Source organism: Gasterosteus aculeatus, chromosome 9, assembly GCF_964276395.1.
Source record: "Gasterosteus aculeatus chromosome 9, fGasAcu3.hap1.1, whole genome shotgun sequence".
Classification (NCBI taxonomy): Eukaryota; Metazoa; Chordata; class Actinopteri; order Perciformes; family Gasterosteidae; genus Gasterosteus; species Gasterosteus aculeatus.
The window spans coordinates 9430444-9458316 of record NC_135696.1 but is presented as its reverse complement, the minus strand read 5'-3'; the positions used below and the strand labels follow the sequence as shown (position 1 = coordinate 9458316).

The following is a 27873-nucleotide window of genomic DNA, read 5'->3' as shown; positions in this document are numbered from 1 at the left end:
ATATTAGCCGCCTCTCCCCTGCCTTGCTCGCTCATATCTTGTGACAGAGCTCATATTCATGGAAATAGAAATTTAAAAACTTCAAACAATCAGGAGAGATATTTATCTGAACTGATCGGCATACTGCTAAAACTAGAACAAACCTACTCTTAACACAGCTGATAAGTCAATGGAGAAATTACGCAACCATTTAACTATAAATGCAAATATTTCACTTGTAAACAACTTGGTAAAGAACATTTTGCAATCACAACCTACTTTCAACTCCTTCTGCAAATAACTCACCTTTCGTTTGTGTACAAGGCACAGTTCTGCAGGTGTAGTTTTCCCTTCACATGCTGGTCCCAGTCCTAAAACACACACATACACACACACACCATCCAAACATAGCGTCAGACAGCTTGGAATCACTGGAAGCGCACGGCTGGCCCTCCCATGGCAGGTCATACATGCCCCTTGTATAAGCTCACGGCTGAGAGCAGTTAAAGAAACAACGACTCTGATTGGTTTGTTAGTGGCTGTCCTTAAATCAAATCAGCCAGAATATATATGCCATGTTCAGGCTAAAATTGCATTTTTCTGATCCAAAGCGAGGGCATGGAAAATCTCAAGAACATTAAATTACTTTTTGTTAAACTTTCAGACAAACGTGGACAAAACATTGTCTGTTCGTCAGTCCACTCACCTTGAGGTTGTAGACCTTTTTGTCACAGATGCTGCACTGATGGGGCAGTTGAGAGGGTGTGACAGCATGGTAATCGTTAACTTGGTAGGACTGTAGTGTCCTGGTGCATGAAGATACGGTATCCTCAGTTCCATGCAGGGGCTGGTAGCACCCGAACCCCTGCGAGCCTATTGAAGCAAAAGAGGAAACCCCACTGGGATTGAACTTGGGGTCAGGGGTCGGCTCTTCTGGGTTATACAGCTCCGTTCTGGATCGAATTGGCTGCCCAGCCGATGTCCACACAGCATTAGGAACCCTATCGGCCCCTCCGGTGTGACTCAAGTTAGCAGGGCTTTTCCATTGCTCCTTATGCCCAGCGGCGTTATAAACATTCAGGTTCTGCTCGTTGGCGCTGAACGCAGCTAGTTGTCCCGGCACGTCACGCCCATAGAAATCTCTCTGAAAACCGACATTGTTCATGTTTTTGGCCTGAGTGTTGATCGCCGCGTACTGTCCATCACCAGCTGGGGCCGACGCTCCAGATGTGCCACCAACTACGTTGTACTGAAGACGCCTGTCAGTATCAGAAGGGTAAGTTGACGCAGAGGTTTTACCATACTCAGAACCATGTTGGCCCGCCGTCCCCCCTCCGCCGGGGTGGTTCAATCTCACATTGCCTGGGTTTTGGTTGAATCCGCCTCCAACCAGGGCACCTAGGGCGGAATTTGAAGAGGAAAAACCAAGTACCCCTGTGGGGAAGGCGCCCTGAGGGTTTCCAACCATAGTGGTCCGTAGTTGATTGAACAGGGGTTGGGACATGGCGACATTGGAGAGAACCTGATTAAGAAGAGTGGCAGCAGCGGCTGAGTTGCCACCCTGAGCCGCTTTCAGACGATGGAGGGTGAGCTGGGCCTGGAGTTGAGCCAGCTGGAGGCTGGCTGGGGTCAACAGGAGCTGCTGGTTCTGCTGCTGAGGTCCCGCCTGCACGCTGCCCGCGCCTCCCTGGAGGTACTTCTTATCGGCGCCGTCCAAAGGCACCGCACTGATAATATGGGGGGAAAGAAAGTCAACTTCACGTATCCCAAAGGACAAATCCACTCTTGTTAGATCTCATGGAATAGCTGAGAGAGCAAATGCTAATATTTGCGGCCTTGTTCACATGCATGCTCCCAAAGTGTCAATATGTTCCTGTAGCTTATTTCCACTACTCATTATAAATTGTTTAAAGCACTTTAAACTGGGGCAGAACAATGTCGGACAATTCCAGCAGGAGACAAAGGACTGAGGGATTTTGGAGACGGCAACGCACAACATTTCAAGACTCACTTAGATCAAAATTGTTCTCTAACATAACTGGTTGTACAAGATATGGAGGTATAGGTGGTTGATTTCAGAAGGCACTGTCTATTAGATATTTTAGACAAACTACACTAAATTCTGTTAACAAAGAGAATAAGTGGCGGGTGATTTTAGATTTCCCATTACTAGGTGTGTAATGCAGCATTGAAGAGCAATGGATAGTCATTTCATCACACAATTTGGGCAGTAACTTTTAGTTTCAGCTTCCCATATTCACAAAATTGTGTTGCCCACAGCTGCAAATAAGGAGAATGAACCAAGAGATGATCTCAGGCTTCTCAACCACTGATGAGTAAAATCCCAACAAGGTCACTGAACTAAAAGAGGCAAAAACGAGACCGTCGAGGTAAGTAGACAGCAGCTTCTTTAGACCAACTACATTTACATTTTAAATAAAGCAATGAATCTGCTGGCGGGAAATAACTTTTAAGTTGCAATCTCTGCAACAGCTCTTACTTAGTTTCAGTGTGCAATTTTAAACACTATAACAAATAAAGTTCATATATTGTTTCAAAGACTTCTAACCAACGTATATACAAAAAGATGGATTTCACTTTGCACAGAGCGGTCGCAGCACATCTAAGATACACCGGGTGTTGCAACATAATACCAATTTAGTGGTTTGGGGTAGAAGAGGAACAGCTGTATGAAGCACGGTTCAGATATCAATAGGTTAGCTGCTAAAGCGCCCATTTTCCTTCTGTACACCAGGTTCTTGCAACCCAAACTGTTAATAGAACCACATCTCCTTTTTTCACATCTCCTTTTTCTTAACTTAGTTTACTCAACTCACATCATCTATGTTAAGCGCGGCCCATCTAGTTATGTTAATTGTGCTCCCACCAACTCTGTTAAAAGGTACTGCAGCAATGAGATTAGACGTGGAGAATCCTAAATTTCTCCAGAACAAGATTTCTTGCTACAAAGAGACACTGATGCACTGCAATAGATATATAGATGGACAAGAGATGAAATACTAAACTACATGAACTTAACTTAACCAACTATATAAACAATACTGGGAAGATTGTTACTAGAACAGTGTTACAGTAGTGTGAAATATTTGGCCAGAGGTTATTTATTATTTATTGTGTTATCTGGTTATTACGGTTATTTGTGATCACGTTACCACAGATTATTCTTAAAAGGTTGTAGAGAAGGATTAATACAGGGGGAGGAAGAAGAAGGATTTTTAAATACGAATGTGTGCCACTGAATCTTGCAGAGGATTATCGCCTCCAGGTCGGTCTTCCTGCTGGCTGATGCAGTGGTGATGTGCTTTTGCGATGACATTGCCACTTCATAAAGTCATCATATAACAACCATAATTTATACTCCAGGTTATACCGAGCTATGAACTACCCAGCTGTCAACGTATGGTCAAAACCCGGACATTCAATATGAAAAGTAAATGAAACTCAGAACTGGACAAAACAAAAGAATATGAGGAAATCTTCATTTTTTAAAGCAACTCTGTATATTAAATAAATTAAGCTAATGTCCTTTAATTTGTTAAAGTTGTTACCAATTTCACACATAATCGAGGACATAGTACAATCTCTATGAAGACTTTATTAAAGGCAGTTTAGGCCAGTAAACGTGTTCCTGAATGCTGAAAAATATATTAAAATGTTATTTCAATTTCTCCTTTCACATTTTTTGACCATAAATGTATTTTTTTCTTTTTATTTTACATACAATTGCATTAGTATTTCTTTTAGGAAAAAAATAGACTTTTTTCCCCTGAGCTTTATGTATTAACAACATCATTAAAATCCCATACCAGCGCCTAAAGAACTACACGTGTAAGTACGATAACTGACTGTTGGACGATTGACAGCTCTTAGTTTCAGTGCCGATTGTACACACTCTTAAGTGAGCAAGCATGCTGATGGAGAGATACACTTACGCCATTCCAGCGGACGACTAGGAGCTATAAATACTCGAGCTGCTCTCTGACCTCCCGACACACAGCGTCCTTAATAGACTAATATGGACTCTTGGGCACAATGTGGTCGATAGACGCTTTTAACCAATCTCGTGATGAGGAATAGACCTCAAGGTGAATGGCCAGACGGAAAAATAAAATTAAAAACTCCACTGTCGCTGGGATTTAAAGATCTTATTTTGCAATAGCAGACACAGCCGAGGCGCCTGGACACATGTCCACTACGACTGCTGCGAAATATCTATACCATCAGTTATTTGTTTTCATTTATAATAAAATTTAAAAAATGCTTAGTTATAATACACTATTGGAATATTTGTAATCAAAGACTAGCAGACAGGTGAGCTGTGTGGAGTACCTCGAATGTGTACCTTAATTTACATCCGAATAAATCAATAATTTGCTCTTTCTGTGGCCGATATTTCCTAACAATCTTTATCTTGTCTGTGATTTTTTTTAACCTTCTATGTTTTGCATTTTTTAGATAAAACGCTTGTCTGCTCTGCATGTGTTACTGTTTCTTTTTGGAACTGAACCCCTGACAGCTGAAAAAAGCCTCTCACAGTCAAAGCATTTCATAGCAGAGCTTATTAGCTCAGTCTTAAGAATAGTCGCATGTGGCTGTTTAAATAGTCCAGCACATGAACACATTTCTGTTTTCTTTCACACTTTAAAAGCAAGAAAGGTTTCGAACAACGTTAAAAAAACTATGCAATCTTTGTATCGTTGTAGGGAATGTACAATATACATTTTATAATAGCAGAATTTGTCTCTTTTCCCTTGCTTAAAGGAATCAACACTATCGGTAAAATTAAGTCAACTTATCTATAGATATATCAATCTTTTTTTCCCCATTTGATCTGAGTGAAATTGTATTCTTTTTTTTTTACTTTGACAAAGTACCCACTACATGAACTTGGGAAAGTATACATTTTACACTGAATTAAAGTGATAATTCATAGCCTCCTAAATAAAATGTCCAGTAAATGTCCAATTATCAATTTTCTAAGCCTAAACCTAGAAATTATTTTTTTGTTTAAGCATATAATAAAATATCAAGGGTAAAATGGTGCTATATTTGAAATTTGAAAAGAGGTAACAATTAAATGGGAACATGGCACAATTTACTGGTACTACATACGTACTACATTTTTGAGTTTGCAAAAGAATAACTGATCTTATTATTTATAGACAGCTGACATCTGCATGGATAGAACATAACTCATACATTTAAAACCAGAAATCCTCAAAATATTTCAACCGATCTGACAGGTCAACGTCATTCAGTGCACATTTTGACCAATGTTTACCTACATATAACTTATGATGACACAGCAAACTGCATCAAATATGCATATTTTAGAAACAACTTTGAGGAACAAATCCTATCCTGTTTTGAAAGTTGAATTCTAAGCCACCTTGTCCCGGCAAATAAAAGAAAACACACACTTTCAAGATACGAGGCAGCTCCGTAGTCATAACATAACGCCACACGGGCCCAATCCCAGTAACTAATTAGAAGGATTCCTGCTGGACCTCCGCGGTCCACTTAAACCTCCATCAAAAACTATTCCACAATGTCCAAACAAACCGCAGCTCCACAGACGGCCTTAAATCAGTGCAGCTGACAAGACTTACCGCCTCGTGCCCTCCACGACTACAGGCTCCCACTGCAGAGCACACCTGCACCTATCGCAGAAACACACCAACCAAGACGGGAGGCAGCGGAGAGGACCAGGCTACACCTCCGGCACTGGACTGTGCACTGCTGGTCTGCGGCCTGACCTCCTGACGCGTCGGCCTCTGCCCACTAACGTGACATCTTCACCCCTCACGTGAGCCACGCTGTGCTACTGACCGCTGGGCAGGCAGCAGGAGACGCATGTGATGAAAAGTCACAAGTGGTCAGCATGTGTGTGTGTGTGTGTGTGTGTGTGTGTGTGTGTGTGTGTGTGTGTGTGTGTGTGTGTGTGTGTGAAGGGGGCCGGGGGGGACCAACAGGCACGTAGAAATTAATGTAGAGCCGTGAGTCTGGTTTGAGTAAGAAGGAAACACTAACACGAGTTACTATTAATCTACTACCATATCACATTTTTCTGCTGGTATATTGAGTAAAATGCCTCCTTTTAAAGCTGAATTAATTGTATTTCCGTACCACCGGCAAATAGTTGTTTAGTTTGTGAGCTTAGAAGGATTCTATTAGATTTTCTTTTCTTTGAGGGTGGCTGGTAATCAAATGGTATGTATGTCAATCTCATCTCAGTCACAGCAAACTAGAAAACAATACTTAAACCGTGTATTTCACAGCTCTGTGAAAGTGAACAAATAGATGACCAACTATTGCAAAAGGGAAAAGTAGAGGCGTCCCATATAAATAGATGTATCAAGATATACTGGTATTACTCTTCAGAGGATCAAATGAATACAATAATACGTTTATGTGAAATGTATTGACTTGAAAAACATCAAATGAGAGGTGTGTTATGTCAGCTTCCACTTCCCAAGTTAACATGTGCAGTTCAGCATTTCCTGTGCTTTTAAAATTACAGGTCAAATTTTAAAGTATCAACAACCTGCCCTCCACTTCACTGTATGCAGACGTTATTTTTCTTTTGAACAGTTAACCAAAAAAATATATTTATTTTTATTTAAGTAAGTCGTTTTGGCTTGTCTTAAAGAAGTCCTCCATGGTTTAATCTTTTTCTTTAGGAAGTTGGCAACCAGATTAGTTGCTATTCTGAACCGTTTGTGCCACTACATGAACAAAGGAATTACATCTACATTGAAAAGATGTCCTCCTTTTTTGTGTAGAAAATTAATATATATATATATATATATATATATCTGCAGCTTCATATAATACAATTACAGAAATATAATAATGTAGGGTTTTTGCGTATATATATTTTAATTTGTTTGCCTTTTACATTTTGGATTTACCTTTTATGTTTGATCACACCTCAATTAATAATTCATTCTTTTTTAATTAAATAGCATATATCTCAGGTCCTTTTATTACCGTTTGACTATATTGTCATTTTATAACACACTACCTTTCGCACATCACATTTAATAAGAATTACTCAAAATTGTTGTGGTCTCTTGTAGCAAAAACTAAAAAGTACGCAGACAAGTATCCCATAAAACGTAAAATCTTACAAAAAAATACACGTGCACCAACAATGTAATCTCATGTTTAAATGTTTTTTATGTTCTGCCTCCGTCTGTAGGTTTTTAGCTACAGAAAATAATCCCAGACGCCTTCAGCTCCAACTGAGGTGTCAGCCTGGTTTTACAGTCCCTCCATCTGTTGCATCACACCCAGACAGCAAATAAAGAACGTCCTTTATCCTGAGCCAGCACCATACGTGAACTTGTATGTCCAGTATATGATTATTCCATATATACATAAATACTCATACCTACATATATATTTCAGAACAGTAAGATTGATTGTTGGAGATTCAATAGATCCATTCGATCCATTAAGCGTATTTAATAGTTCATTGAACATGTTACATAATGATCACTCTTTTTTTGTCGTATGCATTTTCTTATATATATATATATCCTCTCATTTTTCTTCTAATATTTGTTAGCGTTTAGCATTCTGCTCTTTCCGGCCACTGTGTGGTAGGGTAGGACAGAGTTTATGAATTGAGGGAAGAGGAGAAACGCAGGTGTCTTTACAACACACTTTTCTTCCACGGTCCACTGGATGGCGCCACACATCGCGGAACTCGGTCTCAGGTCTGAAGGGAACGTATCTCCATGTGAGGAGGGCTCTGTATTCATTTTAATCGGCCGTTCCTGCCTCATAGAATTGGAGTCACGGTGCTCACATTTGCAGGCTGTGATTGGCACATTGTGACTCATAATGTCATCTTTGGTAACTCGCCTTTGAATGAAAGAGCTAAAGAGTAATTTTTTCTATCATTTGCTACATCTTACATATGGACTTATTGATGACGACAAATTCACAGCCGAGAGAGAAAGTTATACATACAATTACAGACTGAAGACACAAATCACGCGGAGACCATGCAACCCCTTAGGCTTCCCCATATGGCGAAAACAGTTACTGGCATTCCTCCGCCTTAATTTAACTTTTCAACAAATCAGACACATACCCTCCATCATCCCGGGAGAGATGCTTTCATGGGGCGAGGTACGGTTGAGAAAGCGGGGTCAGCTTGCTTTGCTCCGCATTTGGCACAGTTGCCAACCGGGGTGGTTTCTGATTTATGGCGCCCTAGCATGGCGACAGAGACACGGGGTTTGACCGCCGATGACCACCGCAACGGTCCACACAGCAGGGCATCAGCAGTCACACCGTGTTCGGCGATGCTTGTAACACGGTTCTGATTTATTTACAAAGGGGGTTTTAAGTAGTTTCAAAAGGTGGACTTAAGTTTGAGATGGGCTTGGCCTGTTGTTGTCGAATGAACTATAAAGTTTGCACGCCTGACTGTAAGTCACTGACTTAGTCACACACAAACACGTTAGGCCCAGAGACATGAAACTAGACCCTGAGAGCAAAGTTTTCTCCATTTTCTCCCTCACACACACATGGTAGCTGTAGGCGATCTTGTTTCAACCATTACGGCGGCGTAACCGGGGACATTGGAGTCACACAGAAACATACATGTTAAAAGGGCCCTTCTGACTTGACAGCTGACACCCAACTGTGAAAACATTAAAAGCATTCTGAAAAATAGGTCCCTTAGCAGAAAATCTGCAATTAGTCTTCAGCTCCGCTGACATGCTGCCTACGTGAGGACTTTACTATAACACCTGTTTGGGGCATTTTCTACATGCTCAAGAAGTCTTAAAAAAGGGTAAAGCACAAAAGTTATATTTTTCTCACATCCCAACACCAATGTTTTTCTGGCAGATTTTCCGACGCCTGCACCACTTTACTGACACACCAAGGTGTCCTGTGGTTAGTTTTAAAAGTGAGAGTGCCGACAAGCGCTAAGATCCCTCGAGTTACCTGGGATCAGCTGAAATTGAGCTTCAAACTGCAGGCTGAGAGCCGGGGGCCAGGTGACCTGGACTTTGGACAGAGTTGCCTCATTGAACCACCTGACTCGCCAACGTTGGCGCCAGCAAAAATAAGGATGGCGACCGCGCGCGGTGAGAGGAAAAAAAACACTTACAGCAGCTACACAGCTCCTGCCCCAGTTGACAAAAGAACAGTCCCCGAGGAGAGGGAGGATTGCAGGAAAAAGGTGAACCAAATCAGGTAAAAAGTTGTTCTTTAAATTGGTCGAGAGACTGACATGTTTCCCAGGTAGTGATATCAGCACAGGAAGCATCACCCAGAGGTGAAGTAACACGAGGAGTGGGGGAGGGATCGTATTGGCTTGGACAACCGAGTCTGACCAGCCATTTTTCCTCCTGCGCTGAAGTAGTTATTTATAGCTGCTGCCTGGGTGCAGACTGTACATTTCTTTTTAACTCGTTGCCGCTGAGCTGTTCAGTGACACAATACAAGCCTATAATTCCTCCATGTGAAATACTACAGGTCCAAGTATAAAGACCATAAAATGGACGGTTCAATTTTGGGAAAGCAGCAAATCGTCTCCATTGGTGAGCATCTGCAGCGTACAGTAAGGGCGCCGCACCGGAGTTTTCCCCGACAGGGGTCGGCAACATCGGAGCTATTTTGGTGTACAAGGTGACGTAGCGATGATTCCTACACCCCCTCCTTCAAACCTTCTCTCCTTCCTAGTTGTGGAGCCCCACCCACCGAGAGGGGCCGTACCACTACCTTCTCACCTCCCATGGTTAACATAAAAAACTCTCCGGCATTAATTAGGCTACAACCGTTATCACACATGAGGTTACTTTCCTTTTTTAGTATTATTATTGAAAGTAAACACATTTTCTAAACGCTGTGCCGCTGCAGACGGGTGTTCAGGAAACCAAAAAATATCAATCAAACACTCCTGCAACAGGACTTAATGAAGGCTTTTCTGTGTAATTAATGTAATATATAACAAATACAAGTGCTTTATGAAGGCTTAAACTATGGTTTACAAGCTGGTGTTTCAAATTTATCCCCTTACGTGGGAAATTATAATAATTATCATGAAATCATATTAAGTCCATGTCCATGAGCCATCGTGTAGGACTTGGCAGCGGTTATGGGTCTTACACTCCAAATTAAATAGTAGACAGCCGTGTGCGCTAATATTTATGGTAATATTTGTCTCATATCATCATGTTCAATATATGGCACATTTAGGCAACTCAATGTTCAATATGGAATGAGCAGAGAGGTAATATTAGAATAAATATTAGATAACTAATGCTGAAATTTGAGTATCTGCCGGATATTTCTCGTGCAAGTACTTCTAAATATGTATTAATCAGGCTTGTCTCAAATGTATTGAAACGCTAAATTAAAGTTTCATGCAATAACGTTAGAATAACGTTAAAATGATGAATCAACACCACAATCCAAGATTTAAACAAGACATTTCCTCCCTCACAAACACACACACACGATGACGGTCTGACAGCGACAGGGAGGAAGCTGTTGCCATATGGCTCAACATGTGTCAACCTTCTGGAAGTCGCTACTCAAATAGTCATTAGTGCAAGTGACCCCAAAAAAAGAAAACTTTCCGACAGCTGCTCAGCAGATCCCCCCCAAAATGACAGAAAGAACAAAGAAGAGGAGAAAGTGGTCCAGCAGAGGACCAGTGTAAGCTGGTGCACAGATCGGGTTGGCTGTGCCGTGCAGTGGAAACCAACGAGGGATTTCTCTGTGGAGCCAAACCGAAACAATTAAAAATGTTGTGTTTCATGACTTTATGGCCAGAAAGATCAGGATGTAGCTTTAAAACTAAACAAAAACAGTCAAAATTTTTTGCACACGGCACCGGAGACTGTGGAAACCAGAGCTGCCAGCGAGAGGGCCGAGCACAATCACGTGGTTTTGACTTCTTCTTCAGAAAGTGATGTATTGAACGCATTCACAACACACTGACTCACTATCTGCAGGGGGGCAGGAAGCTGCTGCTGAGCTGAGCTGTCCCAGACCACCACCCAAATACCATGAGTAGGATTATATGTATTCTGTCTGCAGTGTACACTCTGACTCACTCTGACCACCAGCAATGCAATTATGGGCAATTATTTATTAACAGATTTCTCAAAGGGGAAATCTGTAGCCGCCACCTGTCCCCTCCTGCCTCCCGGAGTCGCTTTTGATCGTGTGGGAGATGAATGAGTCTTCAACATTTTGACTTGTGCAGACAAACCTTCTATTTCCTTCGTCACACTGCATTGTAGGTGGCCCATCGGCAAGCCTGATTCCAGAGATGGGCAGTACTTCTATTACTTGCTTTATTATAGTATACATAGATCTAATGTGTGGTGCTATTCACATGTGCTAAATATCTTCTTGTTAATTGCCAAAGTGTATGGGCTGTTAAGTCCCATTCATAAAATGATTTATATAAATGTATACATAATCAATCAAATTGCTGTCATATAAAAGCTTTGCTTAAATGCATTGTCATTTTGTGACTGTTCTTCCTTGTTGTTGTTCACCAGAGCTTTGTGTACATTCCTCAAATTGTGAGAAAACGGAAAATCCAGAAAAGAGTAATTCCTATATTTTAAACACAAAATGCATGTATTGTATTTTGTATGAAAATACATTTTGATGTGTGTTTGCCCATCTCTGCCTGATTCCTAATCTGTTCCTCAAACTGCCAGGGCATGAAATCATGATTGTATTCCTTCTGTCATGCATGTTGCACCCTCTGCCTCCCCACTTCCTTCTCTTCTTTCTCCACAGATGACACACACAGACACACACACACACACACACACACACACACACACACACACACACACACACACACACACACACACACACACACACACATAGACGTCTCTTGATAGCAGCATGGTGGAGGCTGATTGCGGAGGCCAGGAATAGACATTGTTTCTACCTCGGAGCCGGCACCAAGAGTTAATGGAGCTTAAGAACGGAAAGTTGTCTTTGCAATAGGGAATAATCTCCTTCAGCTCTTCACCCCCCTGAGGACGCCGTTATCCTCGGCCCCCTCCCCTTGTTGGCCCATGCGCACTACGTCACTAAACATGGACTTATTTGGTATTCAGGAAGTCTGCGTCTTTTTCCAAAACATCTGTATTTTGCACAAAAGCATCCTTAACACACGCAGTCAAAAACTTGCAACAATTTGGAAAGAGTTACAGAATTATAAATCGGATAAAACCTGATCAGTAGATGCTAGCATGGACTTCTCAAAAAAGGTAACGTCCTTACTATAATTAAAATGTATTATTTATTCTTATTTAGCGTAAAGAAAAAAGGTTTATTACTGACGATGCACCTGTATTGAAATATGTGTTTGGTAATCATCTGGTAATTTAAATGTACTATGTTAGCAAGTGTCCCTTGGATGTATTCTGTTTTTGTTAGACTCTCTTGTAAACTCCTACTCCACACTTATAGACACTCAATGGCAACAGAATTTGAGAGGAGGTCAGGCTTTATCAGACGCAGATCACACTCCTGCAAGCGATGGAGGACGGCAGAGTGAAGATAGATACATGTTTTTACTTCAAGGACGGCCATGCGCTTTCCTGATTTCTGACCAACCGTGTGTTAATGCATGTTATAAGCATGCTGTTCCAATGTGCACACACACATTCTCTAATTTTCCTTTCCTGTATATTCCTCAATTACCAGGAAACTTTCTTTGATTTAAAGGCAGCCAGTGCTACAACATCTGCAAAGCTGCTCACTTCTGTTAGAGGTGACGCATTGGGGAAACTGTTTTTTTCGCTTGGTGAATACGTTCATTAATGGCTCTATTTACTATCACAGCACAGAGAGCTTGGCATGACGCCATGGTTTTTGATTACATGGAAGATAATACAAAGTGGGTTTGGTGACAGATTGAGTGCTTCTCACTGGTGGCAATGTGCCCTCATGTCAGCCACTCTTCATGTTGCTATCCTGATCGGCCCGTTTAAATCTAATCCCTGAATGTAACTCTGTTCCCAAGTCCTGTGGGATCCCCCTGGTGTAAAATCTGTGGTTAAAGTGTGAAATAGCTTCAGGAAAGAGTTGTTAGGTTAATGTGTAACTGTATAGCTGCAGTCCTCCTTCTTCCAAAAGTTCGCCCGGATCCAGAAAACATAACATACTTTCCTCTCATAACAGCAAGTGACTGACTACATGGAAAGGTACCTCATTTAGCGTACATGATGACTTCTGGTTAAACAGTAATCATTAAGGACCTTGATTGCGAAAGACATAATATTAACTTAAGTTAATGAGTTCAAATATTTCCCTTATTTGTATGATTGTTATCATTGTCCTTGTCCTAAAGATTGGGGTGTTAAAATAGTGCTGTCAATGCTCAGTCCTCACCTCATACGTATCTAATCACTCCTTCAAACATCACTGTTTTACAAAATGTCTTTCTGACTGAAACCGAAAAAAAACAACTTTGTTGGTAAAAAAAAAAAAATCCAACATCTGTAATTTATCGAGCATGCATAAATTACAGATGAGCCGGCACTCCCCGGGTCTGCAAAGAGCGGCTGTGTTGGGTATATGGCATGTGTGATAATTTATACACTTCCCACCTGGTGCCCTAGCGACAGAATGTCTGAATGTGCCAGAAAGAAAGCAGTCTCAACCGTCTGGCTAACTCAGCCCCACGTTCCCTTTCCCCTCACAGGCCGGAAAACAAATAGGAACGGGTCAAAAAGCAACATGAGCCGAGCCGATTGCATGTCCAACTGTATTTTAACACCCCCACAAATCACCGGGCTTCTCCAAGCTGCCACTCATTGCCACACATGGTCAGAAACGTATTGACGTGTGAACAGCGCTGATAAGCTTTCGTCGGCTACACGTTTACGAGAGTCTGTGAAAACACAAAGTAAAATACTTCGATTGAGTAAAACTACGGGGGCTGATATTTATGGAAAATACCATCTAGCTCCTTTTGGAACCCTGCTGACCCCAAAACCCTATAGATCTGACAGACAAGCGACACACATAAAAGCTCGTTTTAGCACTGGCACATGTTACTTTACTGCCCTCTTAACAAACCAGCCAGTTTGGTCATGTTTAAGAGCTTCGCACACGCGGGGGACTAAATGGTCCTGAAGGCAACGTAACATTTTGATGACACACTTTCATACCTACTTGTAGAAATCAAAGACCACCTCTACGTGTGCAGTGCTTCATATTCCTGTGTGTGATTAGGGGCATGAACGCACTGCGGGACGCTGCCAGACCATCTGCACGCTGCACCGGGCAACGTGGGCGCTGATGTTAAATTTACCAACCCGGTTCAGGACCGCACGTGCTTCCAACTAACGCCACTTCTAAAGTTAACTGGTTTTATGTTTGCGAGGACGTGTATTCAAGATTGCTACAAAGAAAACACGGATTGGCGACCTTTACCAATTGGCTTTTCAAGCCGTTGCCTGCGTCCTGGGGATGAAACGGTTGCCCCGGTGGCCAGATCAGACTGCCATTCTTAAATAGCAATGTTTTATCACCTTCCCCCGTTGGGCCACATACTCCCTTCAAGGAATTGACAGATGACTTGCTTACCTCAACCCAAAAATAATTTGCCCTTGTCGTACTGTTTGGTGTGTACCATCGTAATTAACAAAGATACACGTGATTCGATGGGAGGGATTGGGCAACACCTTCCCACTGGATTTGGCCTAAAGTTGTTAACACACGGCACATCACGCTGTTACCACATCAAACATCTTAACACTTGTTTCACACCATATGAATCATTTGATAAAGCCGAGACCACACAGCTTAGTAAAGATAATTTAAAGCTCTGTGGCCTAACAAACACATAAACATCCCTCTCTACTGGCGTGTGGATGAATGATGAATTACATCTCAACAAGTGATCATCTACCTGGCGATTGTGAATAATTATAGACGGGTAATTAACACCAACGCCTTCCTTCGGCTGGCCGGTTATTGCCTCTCTAGCAGGGCCGAGAGGCTGAGCCGAGCATCGCTGCTATTAAGGGCTACACAGAGCGAGGCCTGCTGATGGGATGGCGCCCACCTGACAGTGGTACACAGCAACATTTGAGTTAATTTTCTGCTGTTAGGCAAAAGTGTGGAAGTGCAGAGTTGAAATCACACTGCAAAAAGTTGACTCAACTGTTACAGAGTCAATTGTACGAAAGAGCTGGAGTCATTATCCAGTGTCAAGGACTCTACATAGAGGGTATTTAACACTGAGATTTATTCGTGACACTTGGTAGAGTTGAATTAACTCTTTGATGGGTTTGAAATGTGACTGTACAGTGTCACACTTCTTAGTGTTTAACTCTACTTTCTGTGTATCTAACCCTTATTCCGAGATAAATTGTTAACCCTTGGTTGAGTGTTGATTTAACACTGACCAGATTGGGACAATATGAACACCATCTTAGAGTTAAAATGGAATCTCACAGTTCTAAAGTTCTGTTCAGTCATGGCACGCGAATGCGTTTTGGGCGATTGGTGCACGAGCGGACAGCTAAAAGTGTGTTTCAGTTCCCACAGTGGAGATAGAACTTCACTTTCCCTCTTTATATTTAAATGAACACACACCATTTACAAAGATCACATGTGCTACTGTGTTTAACCAGTCTGTGTTTTCAGTTATTTCCTTCACTAACTTGTGCAGAGCGAATAACGCGTTTGTCTAGCTTTAGACTGAGAAAAGAAAATATGTATAATGCACGGTGAAAGTCTGTGTGCGTGTGTGTGTCTGCGTGGTGCACCTGTGTGGGACTGAGGAAGTGTGAATTCTACGTCCTGTGTTCTGGGCTTGTCACCGCGTGGACAAGAGCTAAATGCCTTTGGGGTGAGCACACGTGCTACAATCTCCCCGGGCCTCAGCTGTCGGTGGCAGCCGAACAGAGCAGAGCGGCTGCATTCGACTTAAGGCCGGGGGGGGCTGCAGGGGGCTGCAGGGGGCTGCAGGGGACTGGGCGGGGGGGGGGTGCACGCGTCACTTAGAGAGCCCAACTCTCTGACTGAGAGGACGAGTACCTCCGACGCATTCAAGGCTTTTACCGTGCTGCAGCACAATATACCCGCTACATAACAAGAGCGCTGAGGATGAGGACACCCTGGAAACATCTAACATCTAGTTTATTCAGTGGCTTCGCATGACCGAGGAGCCCTCCTGCCCTACAGGGTTTTAACTTGTAAATGTTTTGCAAGGCTAAAGCATACGTTGTACTTTCACATCTATGCAGGTATGAGGGTTCGAGTGGGTCGAAGGTGGGACATTGTTCCGCACATACCCACATGCCGCGCGTGGACTTAGTTTGCGACCACAACGACAGGCAACTGTTGCCCGTCGGCGCTGTTGAGCACGTCTTTGTAAACCGAAAACATCTCTGCTGCTCAGAAAAATGATTTGCTGCGCAATGCGAGACTTCCAGCTCAAATATTGAGCTGCTCTAATGTTCTTAATAGGGTTCTCACTGAAACACTGTTTCCTCAGCTCAGCAAGGTCCACATTTTGTAAAATACAAGCAACTAAACTATTTTCTTAAAAAGGGGAAATATTGACTGTGAAGCAGCTCCGTGATGCAAATTAAAAGTAGCATCAGTTTGTAATCCTCCCTCTTCTCGCCCTTTGCCATCTTTTGAACAAATAGCAAAAGCATCTGATTGACAACCTGAATCAGAGGCCTCCTGCTTATGTGAGCCCCGTCGGACAGAAATAGTGACGCGTGGCCGTATTGACAGGTGCTTGAATCGGTTTCTGACTCATTTGTGATGACTCACACAACCCGGCGCAGGAATGAATCATTCTGCATTCGAGTGCCCACGTTCTCGGTCTACCTGATCAACACCGCGGGGAGAAACACAAGTGCAGCGTGTCGAGAGGGAATGTTTTTCTCCTTTCACATAATCAACCCACTCTATCCTTTCACCAACAGATATGTCCAGCTCAATCTCATATGATGTAAGATTTATATATTCAAAAAATGTTCCTCGTGCGAATAACCGCAACATAAAAGAAGCAAACAAGGAGGTTCCCTGGTGAGGAATGCTTTGTAGCTTTGATCAGATGATTATTGATTGGGGATTATTTACGAGATCGTGGGTTGAAAAAAAGACGGAACGTAACATAGTTTGGTGTAATTTAGTAAGAAAATATGTTGTAAGCAGCTTCCGGTTATCGGTCCTCTTTTAACAGAGACTCGTATTGAAGATACAATGGTCCTTTGGACCACACTGGTCATCCACCCGCTCTTGGAGTGATTGACCTCCGGTTCCTATTAATCAAACAATGCACCACCTCTTGCATGCGGCGCGAGGAACACAGAAGCCCGATGGTTTGGATGCATGCAAGATTATCAACGGCCATTTCTAAGACCTTGTTCTTTGCTGCTGTGAGAGTCAGTGTGTGGACGAGCAACGATTAATGCACAACAACATGGGATCATGGGAATGTCCGTGAGAATGGATGGGTGAAGGACCACAGTGAGGGTACTTTTCCTCTCATGACACGGTTTACTTACTCCTGCTGTACACGTGCCGGCATTATGTAATTTTACAAGTGTAAAATGTATTTTTATTCAAACAGAAAAACACTCTGCAGTCGCAGCCTGCACTTCATATTTCCCATGTTAGAGTGCACTTCATTAGTTTCGTGCGAACAACCATTTAAATTTAGATGTGTTTACACGGAGACCTTTAAACTCTGCCAGCTCATATATTTAAGCATTAAGGACTTGGAGGGTAGTGACGAAGCGCTGATCCCTCAGGACTTGATTGATTGTCTCCAGCTACGGTCAACGAAATGAAATGTGTTTACGGTTTATTTACCACGGAACATTAACAATGCGTCAAGTAAAAGCTACTATTGGACAGATATTTAAGTTATTGGCTTTTAGAGAGAAAACTGTGACAATTGGAATACGGTGACGGTCTCTCTTTAGAAAGCTGCTAATCTTTTATTTGGTGGTAGACATTACAAACAATATATCAAAGCCTTATTAATATTAAACAAACTGACCTTCTTGCCACTAAGTCACAGTACAGCTTTGATCATGGCGCCGCCAGAACAAAACCCCTAAATATGCGGTGACCTCAGGATTAACTGGTTCATCCCACTCAAGCCTCTTCAAGGTATGCGCAAATCTCATTGGTAAATATATCCAAATGGAAATATTTGACAACACTCTTTGCTCTTTGCTTGCTTTTAATGTTGCTACAGTGAACGAGACATTTAAGCCTCTTTAACTCAGTTAAGTTAGCTGTGCTAAGTCTGCAAACTCAACGCCTGCAAACCCTTCCCCACCAGGACATGATAATACTGCAGGATGAGACTAACTCTACAGTTCTGTTGGGTATTTGGAGAAATTTAAGAATAAGATATTACATAAAGGTTGCCGAATAATTACTTCCACTGTGGCGACACGGCAAACTTCTCTTTGTCCTTTGCATTTAAAACTTTACAAAGTTACAAAGGTATTTGTTTAAAGGCGTACTTCAAGTACCAGAAGCAAAAGTACACTAGTTGTACAAAATGGATTATTTTAAATGATGTTTTATGGTGGATACTACTTAATTATTAGGCTACATGTTACTTCATATTATAGTTTATTTTTACATTCATATTTTGCATTAAGAATTTGAAGCTCCAAAGCAGTCAAACTAGTAGTCCATAAAATGGAAATATCCAAGTACAATTCCCTCAAAATTGTACTTAAGCGACGCACGTATTCCAGCGCCGTTTAAATAATGGCAGCAAAGTGCATCATTCCGGTCCAGCCCCCGTTTCTCTCCAACAGCACAAGATTACCGTAATTTAACCAGGTTCAACGATGGGATTTAGGCTGACGTCATGGGTGTTCTATACGTAACAATCTCATGCTGATTTACTACATGATTACAGGACGCACCTACACTTGACTTTGCGTCACCGTGAAAGAAGATGCCAACAGGGGCCCTGGTGCCGTGCAAGTGTCAGCCGTTTAACATCAAGATTGGCCCCAGTTGCTGCCGTGCGTCAACACAGCAATGAACACATGCTTACGGTGGTGGTGGGGTCGCCTGATGGGAGTGAGACTACAGGCGTCAACACCATGAATATTAATCCTGTGAGCAAAGGGAGAAAGAAATCATCGTCGCCTGGAGGCTAAATGTTTGAGGAGGTCTCGTCCAGCCTGCGTGAGGGTTTTATATCTCAAAAACGTTCTCAAATTGTTCGTTGCTTTCCTCAATGCACAACCACTTTGCCAGTATTGCTAATCGGTCTGTTGAGGTGCGTGATAAAACTAAACGTATGCGTCCTTCAAAATAAAGTACTGGTTATAATAATTTAGCTCAGTCTTGTTCATACAAATTCCAGTTATTTCCGAGGAGACCCACTATGTCACAGAGCCCACTGAACAAGGGCCACTTGTGAGCCCAGACAGGCATTTGGGCAGAGTCATGTGAGGAAGATTGGCTCTTGGTAATGACCTTCGGTGTGAGAGAACGTTGACTCTCACTTCCCCAATCAGGTTAAGTTAGCTATGGAAATTTGTCCTAATATTTAGAAATATTTAAACGCGTACCCAGTGACAGAGACAGAGCTAGATATGCAAATGGTTTAATCATAAATTAGTTATAAAAACCTAAACAAACTAAATAACTAAATAAATAAATAAATCCTGCTTCAGGAGTGACTTATAAAGTTCATATTCAACAAACAAATATTGTTCAATGTAATACATTTGATCAATAAATAAATCCAGTGGGTTGATTAAGAATCTCTAAAGGAAATGCTCTTTTTGATATATGAACATCACTCCATCGTAACAAATTAGTTGTAATTGGCACAAGTGACCTAAGTTGAATGGCATAATCCCTTTTTCCAATAAAGCTGAATAAATGACACAACTAAGTGAGATGGACCTTTGCTGCGGCATTTCCACACATTAGTGTGCGGCTGAAGATCTGCAGGCACTGTGGTACAAGCTCAACTTTCCCTCCTGTTACGCGCCGCCGCGGTGATATAGAGTCAGCAGGTGGGAGAAAGCCGTGAGATGAGGAAAGTGAAGTAGAGAAAAAGTGAGAATTATGAGGCAATAAAGGTTAACCATGCTCAACTCATCCTCATGACTACAAGTATGTTTAAGTACAGTTTACGCAAGTATTGTTATTCTTATTTAGCGAAGTATTCATCCCCTAAGTGAAAACTACAAATAAAGCCATATCATTTATTATTATTCATAATTATTTGCTTCTAGTTTCAAGATCTTTCTTGCCAGGGTCGTCAATTATTCTTTTAGTTTCATCCACGTGACTTTCACTGTTCATTTTTCCAGCGTAGAAGTGTTTCATGTTCCCAGCAGACACAGAAAACAGTGTATACGGACAACACGCCGTGTATGGATGTTTATATGGCTTTTTAGCTGAAAAGCCATTCAACATGCTAAGGACTTTCTGAGATGTGCTTAAAAGTAATACTTTTTATATTTCTCATCCTGACCTCATGTTATCTGTACTATCTATCTGTACTATTTATTGTACTGACTTTGGGGAAATATTATAATAATAATAATATATTAGCAGCCCCGATGAAACAAATTGTTTCCCCAATATGCTGATTTGCACAACGGATTAATTGTACACAAATGATATACGAAATGACTGCAACAGACACCGTGAAGGAAGGAACAACTACAGACATGTTTTGATATAATTTAAGAGCACAACTACTGAAATACTTCAGAGGTGTAACATTATCGGTGCAGAGGCCCTGACAGGTGCTGAGACGGCGCCCAATTACATCGACACTCTGCCTCAAACGGCACAAACAACCAGGTCATCATTATTTACGCAAAAGGAGACAAAAGAAAACTGTAGGAGTGAAAGCGTTGGAGAAAAAAAAGAGAACAACCTGTTATAGTAGTTGTTTTTGTTTGATGGCAACTACTCCCCTGCACATATTTCATTACACTTTCATGGTCATATTTGTTGGGTTGTTTATTTCGATGGATATTTTTTTATCTAGTTTCTCTACGAGCAGCAACTTGTGCTGACTGTCGACTGTAGGGAAATTCTCATTAAGCAGTCTACAAAATACTAAAAAATATAATATAAAAATAAGGCTTGTTTAGTGAGTTCAGTCAGGAATCATTCTTACTGTTGCATTGGCCTAAAATATTGGGCTATAAAAGACACTTGTGATGAGCAGAAGTTGATCAAAAACAACATAGATTTCGTGTATTTGGATCATTTCATTTCATGCTCAGGTGCATCGAGCTGCATTTGGGATTTATTGTTTTTTGGGCTTTTTTTATCTGCAAATATATTAGCAAAAGCATATAAACAAGGTTTACATGGCTCTGAGCAGTTACCTAAATAAAATAAATTACCAATTGAACCAGTACAAAATATTTCACAGAAGAAAAGTCATTGGCTGACATAAAATGTTAAAGAAGTCTGCTTGATATCAGGTGCATGAGTCCATCTGTAATTAGTGGATGATCTAAAATAAGCAGCAGATTGAAAATCTATGTACGGACTTCTGAACCCTTTTACATTGTTGCTACCAAGTAAATACATTAAATGTTGCCACAAAACCACACACACACTTTTCAAACTCTGTAGTTACTACTATTTATAATCACTCCTCGTGTCAAAGAAACATTAGATGAAGGAGTATCCGGCCTACAAGATAAAACACATGAAGAGAAAATGATTGAATTTCAAATGTAAGACAGTGTTGCTTCTGAACGGTGTGAAATCTGATATTCAATCTTTGAGGCAAATAACTCTAATTTAGATATTGATGCTAATTTATGAGGACAGGAAAGGCCCATTTGGTTCTCACTTAAGGCTACAAAGTGTGAACACTTAACTTGAATCACTACGCAGCAGAGGAGACGGACTGCGAAGCTTTGACTCGTTTTCAGCCCTGATTTAAATTACGTCCCCGGACGGATTTTTGTTTTAGAGTCTTTAATTCTGAATTGACTTATTTACAGGAGAACTCACCACATAAAAAAACCTGATGCCAACCTTAAGATTGTTAACATAGCAACAAGTAACTAGCAACCCTTTTTAAATCCTAATGTGTCAACAGTAAAAAAGTTGTGATTGTAACAGTTTTGTATTCATATTGCTTGAAATTAACTTATATCTGCTATTCATATTTAATTTGATATGGTTTGATAGAGTGATAGAGCTTAAACTGTCAAATAGTGAGTTGTTTTACTAAGAATTGAAAGCCAATTAAAATTTTGATGTTAAAATGCGCAAAAAGTGCACACATAATTGTTCTACGAAAATTTGTGTATTATACAAACTGCTGCCGTAAGAGCCTTGTAACTTTATAGAAGATAACTCGGTCTGTATTTATTTATTTTTAAATTCAATGAAATACTCCTTTATAGGAAATACTGATACTCAGTTTTGAGACTTAATGCAGATAATACTTTTATTGATATATTATTCAGAGCTGACGCGCTGCGGGACATTTCAGGCTTCCGGACGTTCCAGCACAATTCCTCTTCCAGAAATACTTCCCACCACTACGGCTAATTTAAAAGTTACGGTGTAATTATGAACGCCCTCGCCCGAATCCCAGCGGAACAAATCCCTTTTTCACACAGCCATGTGACCCTCGGGCATGTTGCCGTATGTGTATCTGTATATGTACATCTTTGTGGCACACATTGACTTTCTCTTACCTCTGCAGGAGTTCCCCTGTTGTTTCGGGGGCGTATCCGCCACTTTGTCCTTTCCCCAACATTTTCGCGTGGGCTCCCTTGACGCTCTCCGTGCTGCTTGTCCGATCCCACGCTTGCTGCATGGCGAAACAAACTCCCTGGCAACACCTGCAGCCTCAACACCCCTAACTTCCCCAAACACCCCCCCCCCCACCCCAGCCCCCCCTCGAAAATAACTACCACGGTCCCAAGACGGCAATCGTGATGAGTCGACGCTCTCTGGCCCACTCTGATTTTCTCTCCCCTACTTGACGGACGGATGACAGAAAGGCCAGCAGGAAGGAAACGCAGGTCAGCGGGGGCTGAGCTGCTCCTGGCCGATGACAGCGGAGGCAGCAAAGCGCCCCCTTTAGCCTCCCCCCTCGCCAGCCCTCTCTTTCCCCCCCGTCGTCCCCCAACGTTGCTCCTCCGAGACGTTCCCTCGCTGCCCCTCTTCTCTCCAGTGTGAGATGGAGGAAAACAGACCGGGGCCACTGCAAAAAGGCAAACAGGTGGCTGGCGGAGTGAAGTTTGGGACGGAACAACAGGAGAGGTGGGCTCAGGGGAGGACTGAAGGGGGGTGGGTGTGTATAAAGAGACCAACTGGGAGTCCCGGCTCGGGACACAACAACAGGGACAAGAGAGTCCCTCCTGCCACAACTGATTATCACCTCCACCGCCGCACACAGACACACAACCAGTGACACACGCGCCCTCGCGCAGGCCGCCCAATGGAGGGATGCACTGGGGCTCTGGGGAATGCAAGTCGGTCACTCAGTAGGTGTCGGGATCAATTTAGTTGCTGAATCATCGCAGCCGGGCTCCGGGACACCATGTCGGATTACTCGCATTTTGTAGCGGTCCGGCTGTCTGAGGTTTCACATCTGTGAGCCAAGCGGTCGGGCAATAAATTACCGTCGGGGAAGGACGGTGCTGAGGGAGAGCCAGTCAGCGGTTCTTGGAGGATATTCTAGACGTCAAAGGGAAGAGACGTGATATGGCTTGGTGTGGTCAGATGGACTTTTAATTAGTTTGGTTAGATTGGGAGTTATTATTTGGCAGAGGGAGTCAATGTTATGACTAGACACAAAGGATCAGTCCCTCAGTCGGGGATGTTATTTACAGAAAGTGGAGCTGTGACCCTGAGAAGAAACAGCATGATTAGAAAACTTAAGGTCATCAGATCATTTGATAATTGAAAATATATATATATAGCAAGGATATATACTGAATCAAGCTGTTCACAAGACTGTTTGGTTATTTCGCTTTAACCTTAATAAAGTTGATTAAAAATCAATGAATGGATCTATTTGGTAAAAGGGGACGTGACGTAAAGACAACCCAACAACCAGTCGGTCACCAGCTGTAGAAACTATAAAAGGTGGTAAAACAGACGGCACTAATAAAGCAAGAGAGGATGTTTTCTCTCCATCCCCACAATGACTAAAGTCCAAACATTTCCACCACTGGGATACTCTCGCGGCGCATTGTGCGTTTGCAAGCACGTGCATACGTCCACGTGACCATTCGACACAACAATCTCGTCCCCCCACTTATTTTTGGCTCTGTGAGAAAGCAGATACCACTGTAGCATGAAGAGGCTTCTATAATGGTGTGCGTTTGAATCCAGCAGAGAATCACGTTGAGACTGAGCGCAGTGAGTCTCACTATCCTCAAGTCAGGAAGCTCCTCCACAAAGGTCCTGGAAGGATGTTTCTCCACCATCATCTTTGAACGCTACGCTGTTGCCGCAGCAACTGAGGGAATGAAACCGTCTCGAAAATGAACGCCCACATTTTGTTTAAGATATTGTTGCACTAACCCAACATTTAAAAATGATCACAGTGACACGAATGTGAAAGAACATTTGTGTGTGTGGGCGAGTGTGTCCCTCTGAGCGCCGTCCAGCTCTGAACCATTGTGTTTTCTTTGTAGTCAATCAACCACCAAACCACCATTTCCCATAAATCACCAGCTGACATTAGCGCATTTGGGCGAACTGAGAACCTGCCGAGAAGTGATCCGTCATTTCAGCAAAGCCGGCTGTGATTGAAAAGCAGAGTGATGAAAAGTACTTTTCGATGATCGAGAGTGGCAGCGAGAGGCCTCGCAGAGAACCGACCGGGGACAACGTGCGGAGGCCCGTGTCACGTCTTGCCGCGCCTCACGGAGACGAGCTACAGGCGCACAAAGGCTTTTCCTTTACGCTCCTCGTTTGTTCAGCATTCAGTGCTTTGATTTGTCTCAGTTGTTCATGGATGGGAGCAAGTATTGGTAGAAGAGTTGAGCTGGTTTGGTTGGTTTTAACTTTTATCGTTCCAGGGCCGCAGCCATTACCAGTAAATCAGGACGGTGTTCACGGAGTCTGTCGTTTTACGGGGGATGAAGGGAACGATGGTTTGTCCATCGGGCTGGCGGATGAAAATTGCAAAAAAAAAAAAAAATAGCATCTCCATTATAATTTGAGACAATAATTCAGCGTAACAAAGACAACCATGAACTTTCACACCATTGGCCCGCTGCAGCTGAGTATGCCGCTGCGGAGCGCCGCATTCCCGTGAAAGGGGGGGAGCGTTGGTTTTGCAGCGGGTTTAAGCCGACATGTGTGAAGCCGCTACGCGGGCTTTGTTCTGTTAATTAGAGCCATTGGAATACTCAAACCTTCAGGCCCGGTAGAGGGACACCTGCGTGTTGAGAAGTGAGCGGGCGATGCTCGTATGTGACAAACCAAAGCTCACAAATCCATTCACCAACACGTGGGACACGCGTTCACGCGCACACACACACACACACACACACACACACTGAAGGTCAATGTGCTTATGGCCGTTGCACGAGGAGAAGGTGTCTATTTCAGCAGGCCTCTTTTACAAGCGCACAAGCTATCACCTCGAACATGCTTTAGTGTTTATCTGAGTTTGGGTTTAAGCTCTTTAAGAAAACTCTTATCTAAAGGAGGAGCGAGGAGTATCTGTCTGACCGCCGCACATCTGGAGCTTATTGGAATTCCATCGACTGTAGTTCCCGTTATCAGGTAAAAGGAGCACTGCAATGCAATCATCTGAAGAAGTATACAGCTTTCAGACGGGTTAACGGTAAACTCTCCCCTTGGAGCTCATGTAACCGCTGAACAAGAGCTCATTGCTCCAGGTGTGCCGCTCCAGACCCGAGGAAGCGCAGCGTTGAGGGTGACGTTGTTTGTGCGGGGGCTTCTTGAGAAAGCTGAAAGCAGCGACGCTGGTCGTGAACGGCCACTGCAGTGCGCAGTGTTTTTAAAAGGCACATGTTTGTACTTTGCAGGGAGCTGAGAAAGCGTTTTTTTACACTAATTTCCCATTGCAGGACAATAAAGTACATCTAAATTCTTAATTCAACAATAACACGCAGAACACTCAAATTGCAGAACGTGCAGCCAGCAAGACTAACAGTCAAAGCTTCTCCTCTTTGTGCTCTGCTGGTTATTGGCAGTGTAAGAACTGGAGAGAAGTTATGACCAGCTAACAGCATTTGGCCAAGGATGCGGAGAACATATGACCTCATAAAACCAGCTTAAAAAAGGAATGAGGCACCAGCAATCACTGACAACAGCCTGTAAATTCCTTTGACAACAGTTGCATTTTTTTATTTTTTTTATTGTGGAACTAAATTTACACGGTGGCGCAACGGCGTGCCGCAGCGTTCGTCCAATCGCCTCTCTGGCCCTACGGAGCAGGAAGAAAGCCAGTTTCAAACAGCCAAAATTAGAAGAACGTTTATGAACAGTTAATGTTTTTACAGACCTGAACGAACCCGACACCGATGCGTGTGGATGGATTCAGTAGCAGACCTGAGAGGCTTCTAACAGCTGACGTTATGAAAGAGTTTGTTAACATGCTCACGGTTTACAGACTTGAACTTGGATAAAGCTGAGGGGTCAGACTTGTAAAACAGATTCTGGTACACAAACTAACTAAACGTCCGACGTTTATAGGAATCAAACTGGGAATTTACAACTTCGATTGCCATAATTATCCTTTCAAGGCATAAGCGTGTGCATTTATCTTACTAAATTGACGTTTCTGTCAGGAATAAAAGATTATAGGATCGTAACAAAGTACTATTACTTGATTTGTATTTGGCGGTTTCCGGTTACAGTTTTAGTTACAAGGGATTTAATAAATGAAACCATCAAAGTGGAATCTGACTGTGAGCATTTCTATATACAGCGAGTCAACCACCTCGCTAATTCAGAGAAAATAACTTTCTGACAACTTTTAATCCTTAAAATAATAGCGCAACCAAAATTGCAAAAGATTATCAAACTGGAGCAGCTGGACTATGGTACCAATCGTTAATACGATTGACTGAGTAAAATACAGCTATAAATCTTGGAGGCAAAGAAAGGTAGAAATTTAGTTTTCAAAATACACACAACGAGTAACAAAACAAATTCATAATTGACACTAAAAAATATATATTTATCTATAATATAAATATCTTTAATATTAGTCCAATGTACTCATTAAGAAACTATTTGAGTTTGCTAAATTTTTCAATGTATTCCTAGTCTGTCAAAAGTCTCACGTCGATCATGAACCTCGGACTACTCCTTCAATTCAAGTGCAAAAACACCACAACAATGTGGCATGTGGTCGCTGTTTGTGTGTAATGTATTGTTGTAAAACAATATGAAGGAATTACTGTGTCTTGAAGAGCAAACATTGCGTTTCTGTTGGTTGAAAATCACTTTAAAGCAACACGGGTTGAACTAGGCAGGCTGAAAACCCTTGTAGATCACATAACAAGCTACCGAACCAGCGCTAATCTATCACGATCACATCGCACTTGAGACCAGACGCTCGGGTCACGTTGTGAGATCAGGGGCCACATCGGCTGGTAAACGTTGGTTCCACACAGTCTGAGCCGGGGCCTCCTGCAGGGGTTAATGTCCGCCTCTCGTAGTCAGCTGAGGAAACATCACTCTGAAAAGACAGAAACCCAGATATCGTTCTTTAATTTCAATGCTAAGTCAACATGACTAGCGACCATAATATACTAGCTCACTACTGGGTATAAATGCATGAAACGATCATCTCCATTTCAGCTTATTGAACTCCTACTAATTGCGTTGTGGTGTTGAATAAATTATATGAAGATAACAAATAAAAAAGGA

At 42.3% G+C, this 27873-nt stretch overlaps 1 protein-coding gene across 2 annotated transcripts in view; it reads right to left on the bottom strand.

Moving 5' to 3' along the window:
• Positions 1-23197, bottom strand: part of rbm20 (RNA binding motif protein 20) — a 36664-nt gene extending 13467 nt beyond the window's left edge. Inside the window, exons 1-3 of one of the 2 annotated variants that reach the window (XM_078080481.1) lie at positions 22704-23197; positions 686-1706; positions 286-350 (exon numbers count right to left, since the gene is read on the bottom strand). In XM_078080481.1, the coding sequence (XP_077936607.1) occupies positions 286-350; positions 686-1706; positions 22704-22825 (1208 nt within the window). In that variant the 5' untranslated portion in view covers positions 22826-23197. Of the gene's footprint in view, positions 1-285; positions 351-685; positions 1707-5609; positions 5858-22703 lie in introns of those variants that run through there. The other variant, XM_078080482.1, reaches the window with a different exon arrangement.
• Between the last annotated feature and the right edge of the window lie 4676 nt (positions 23198-27873).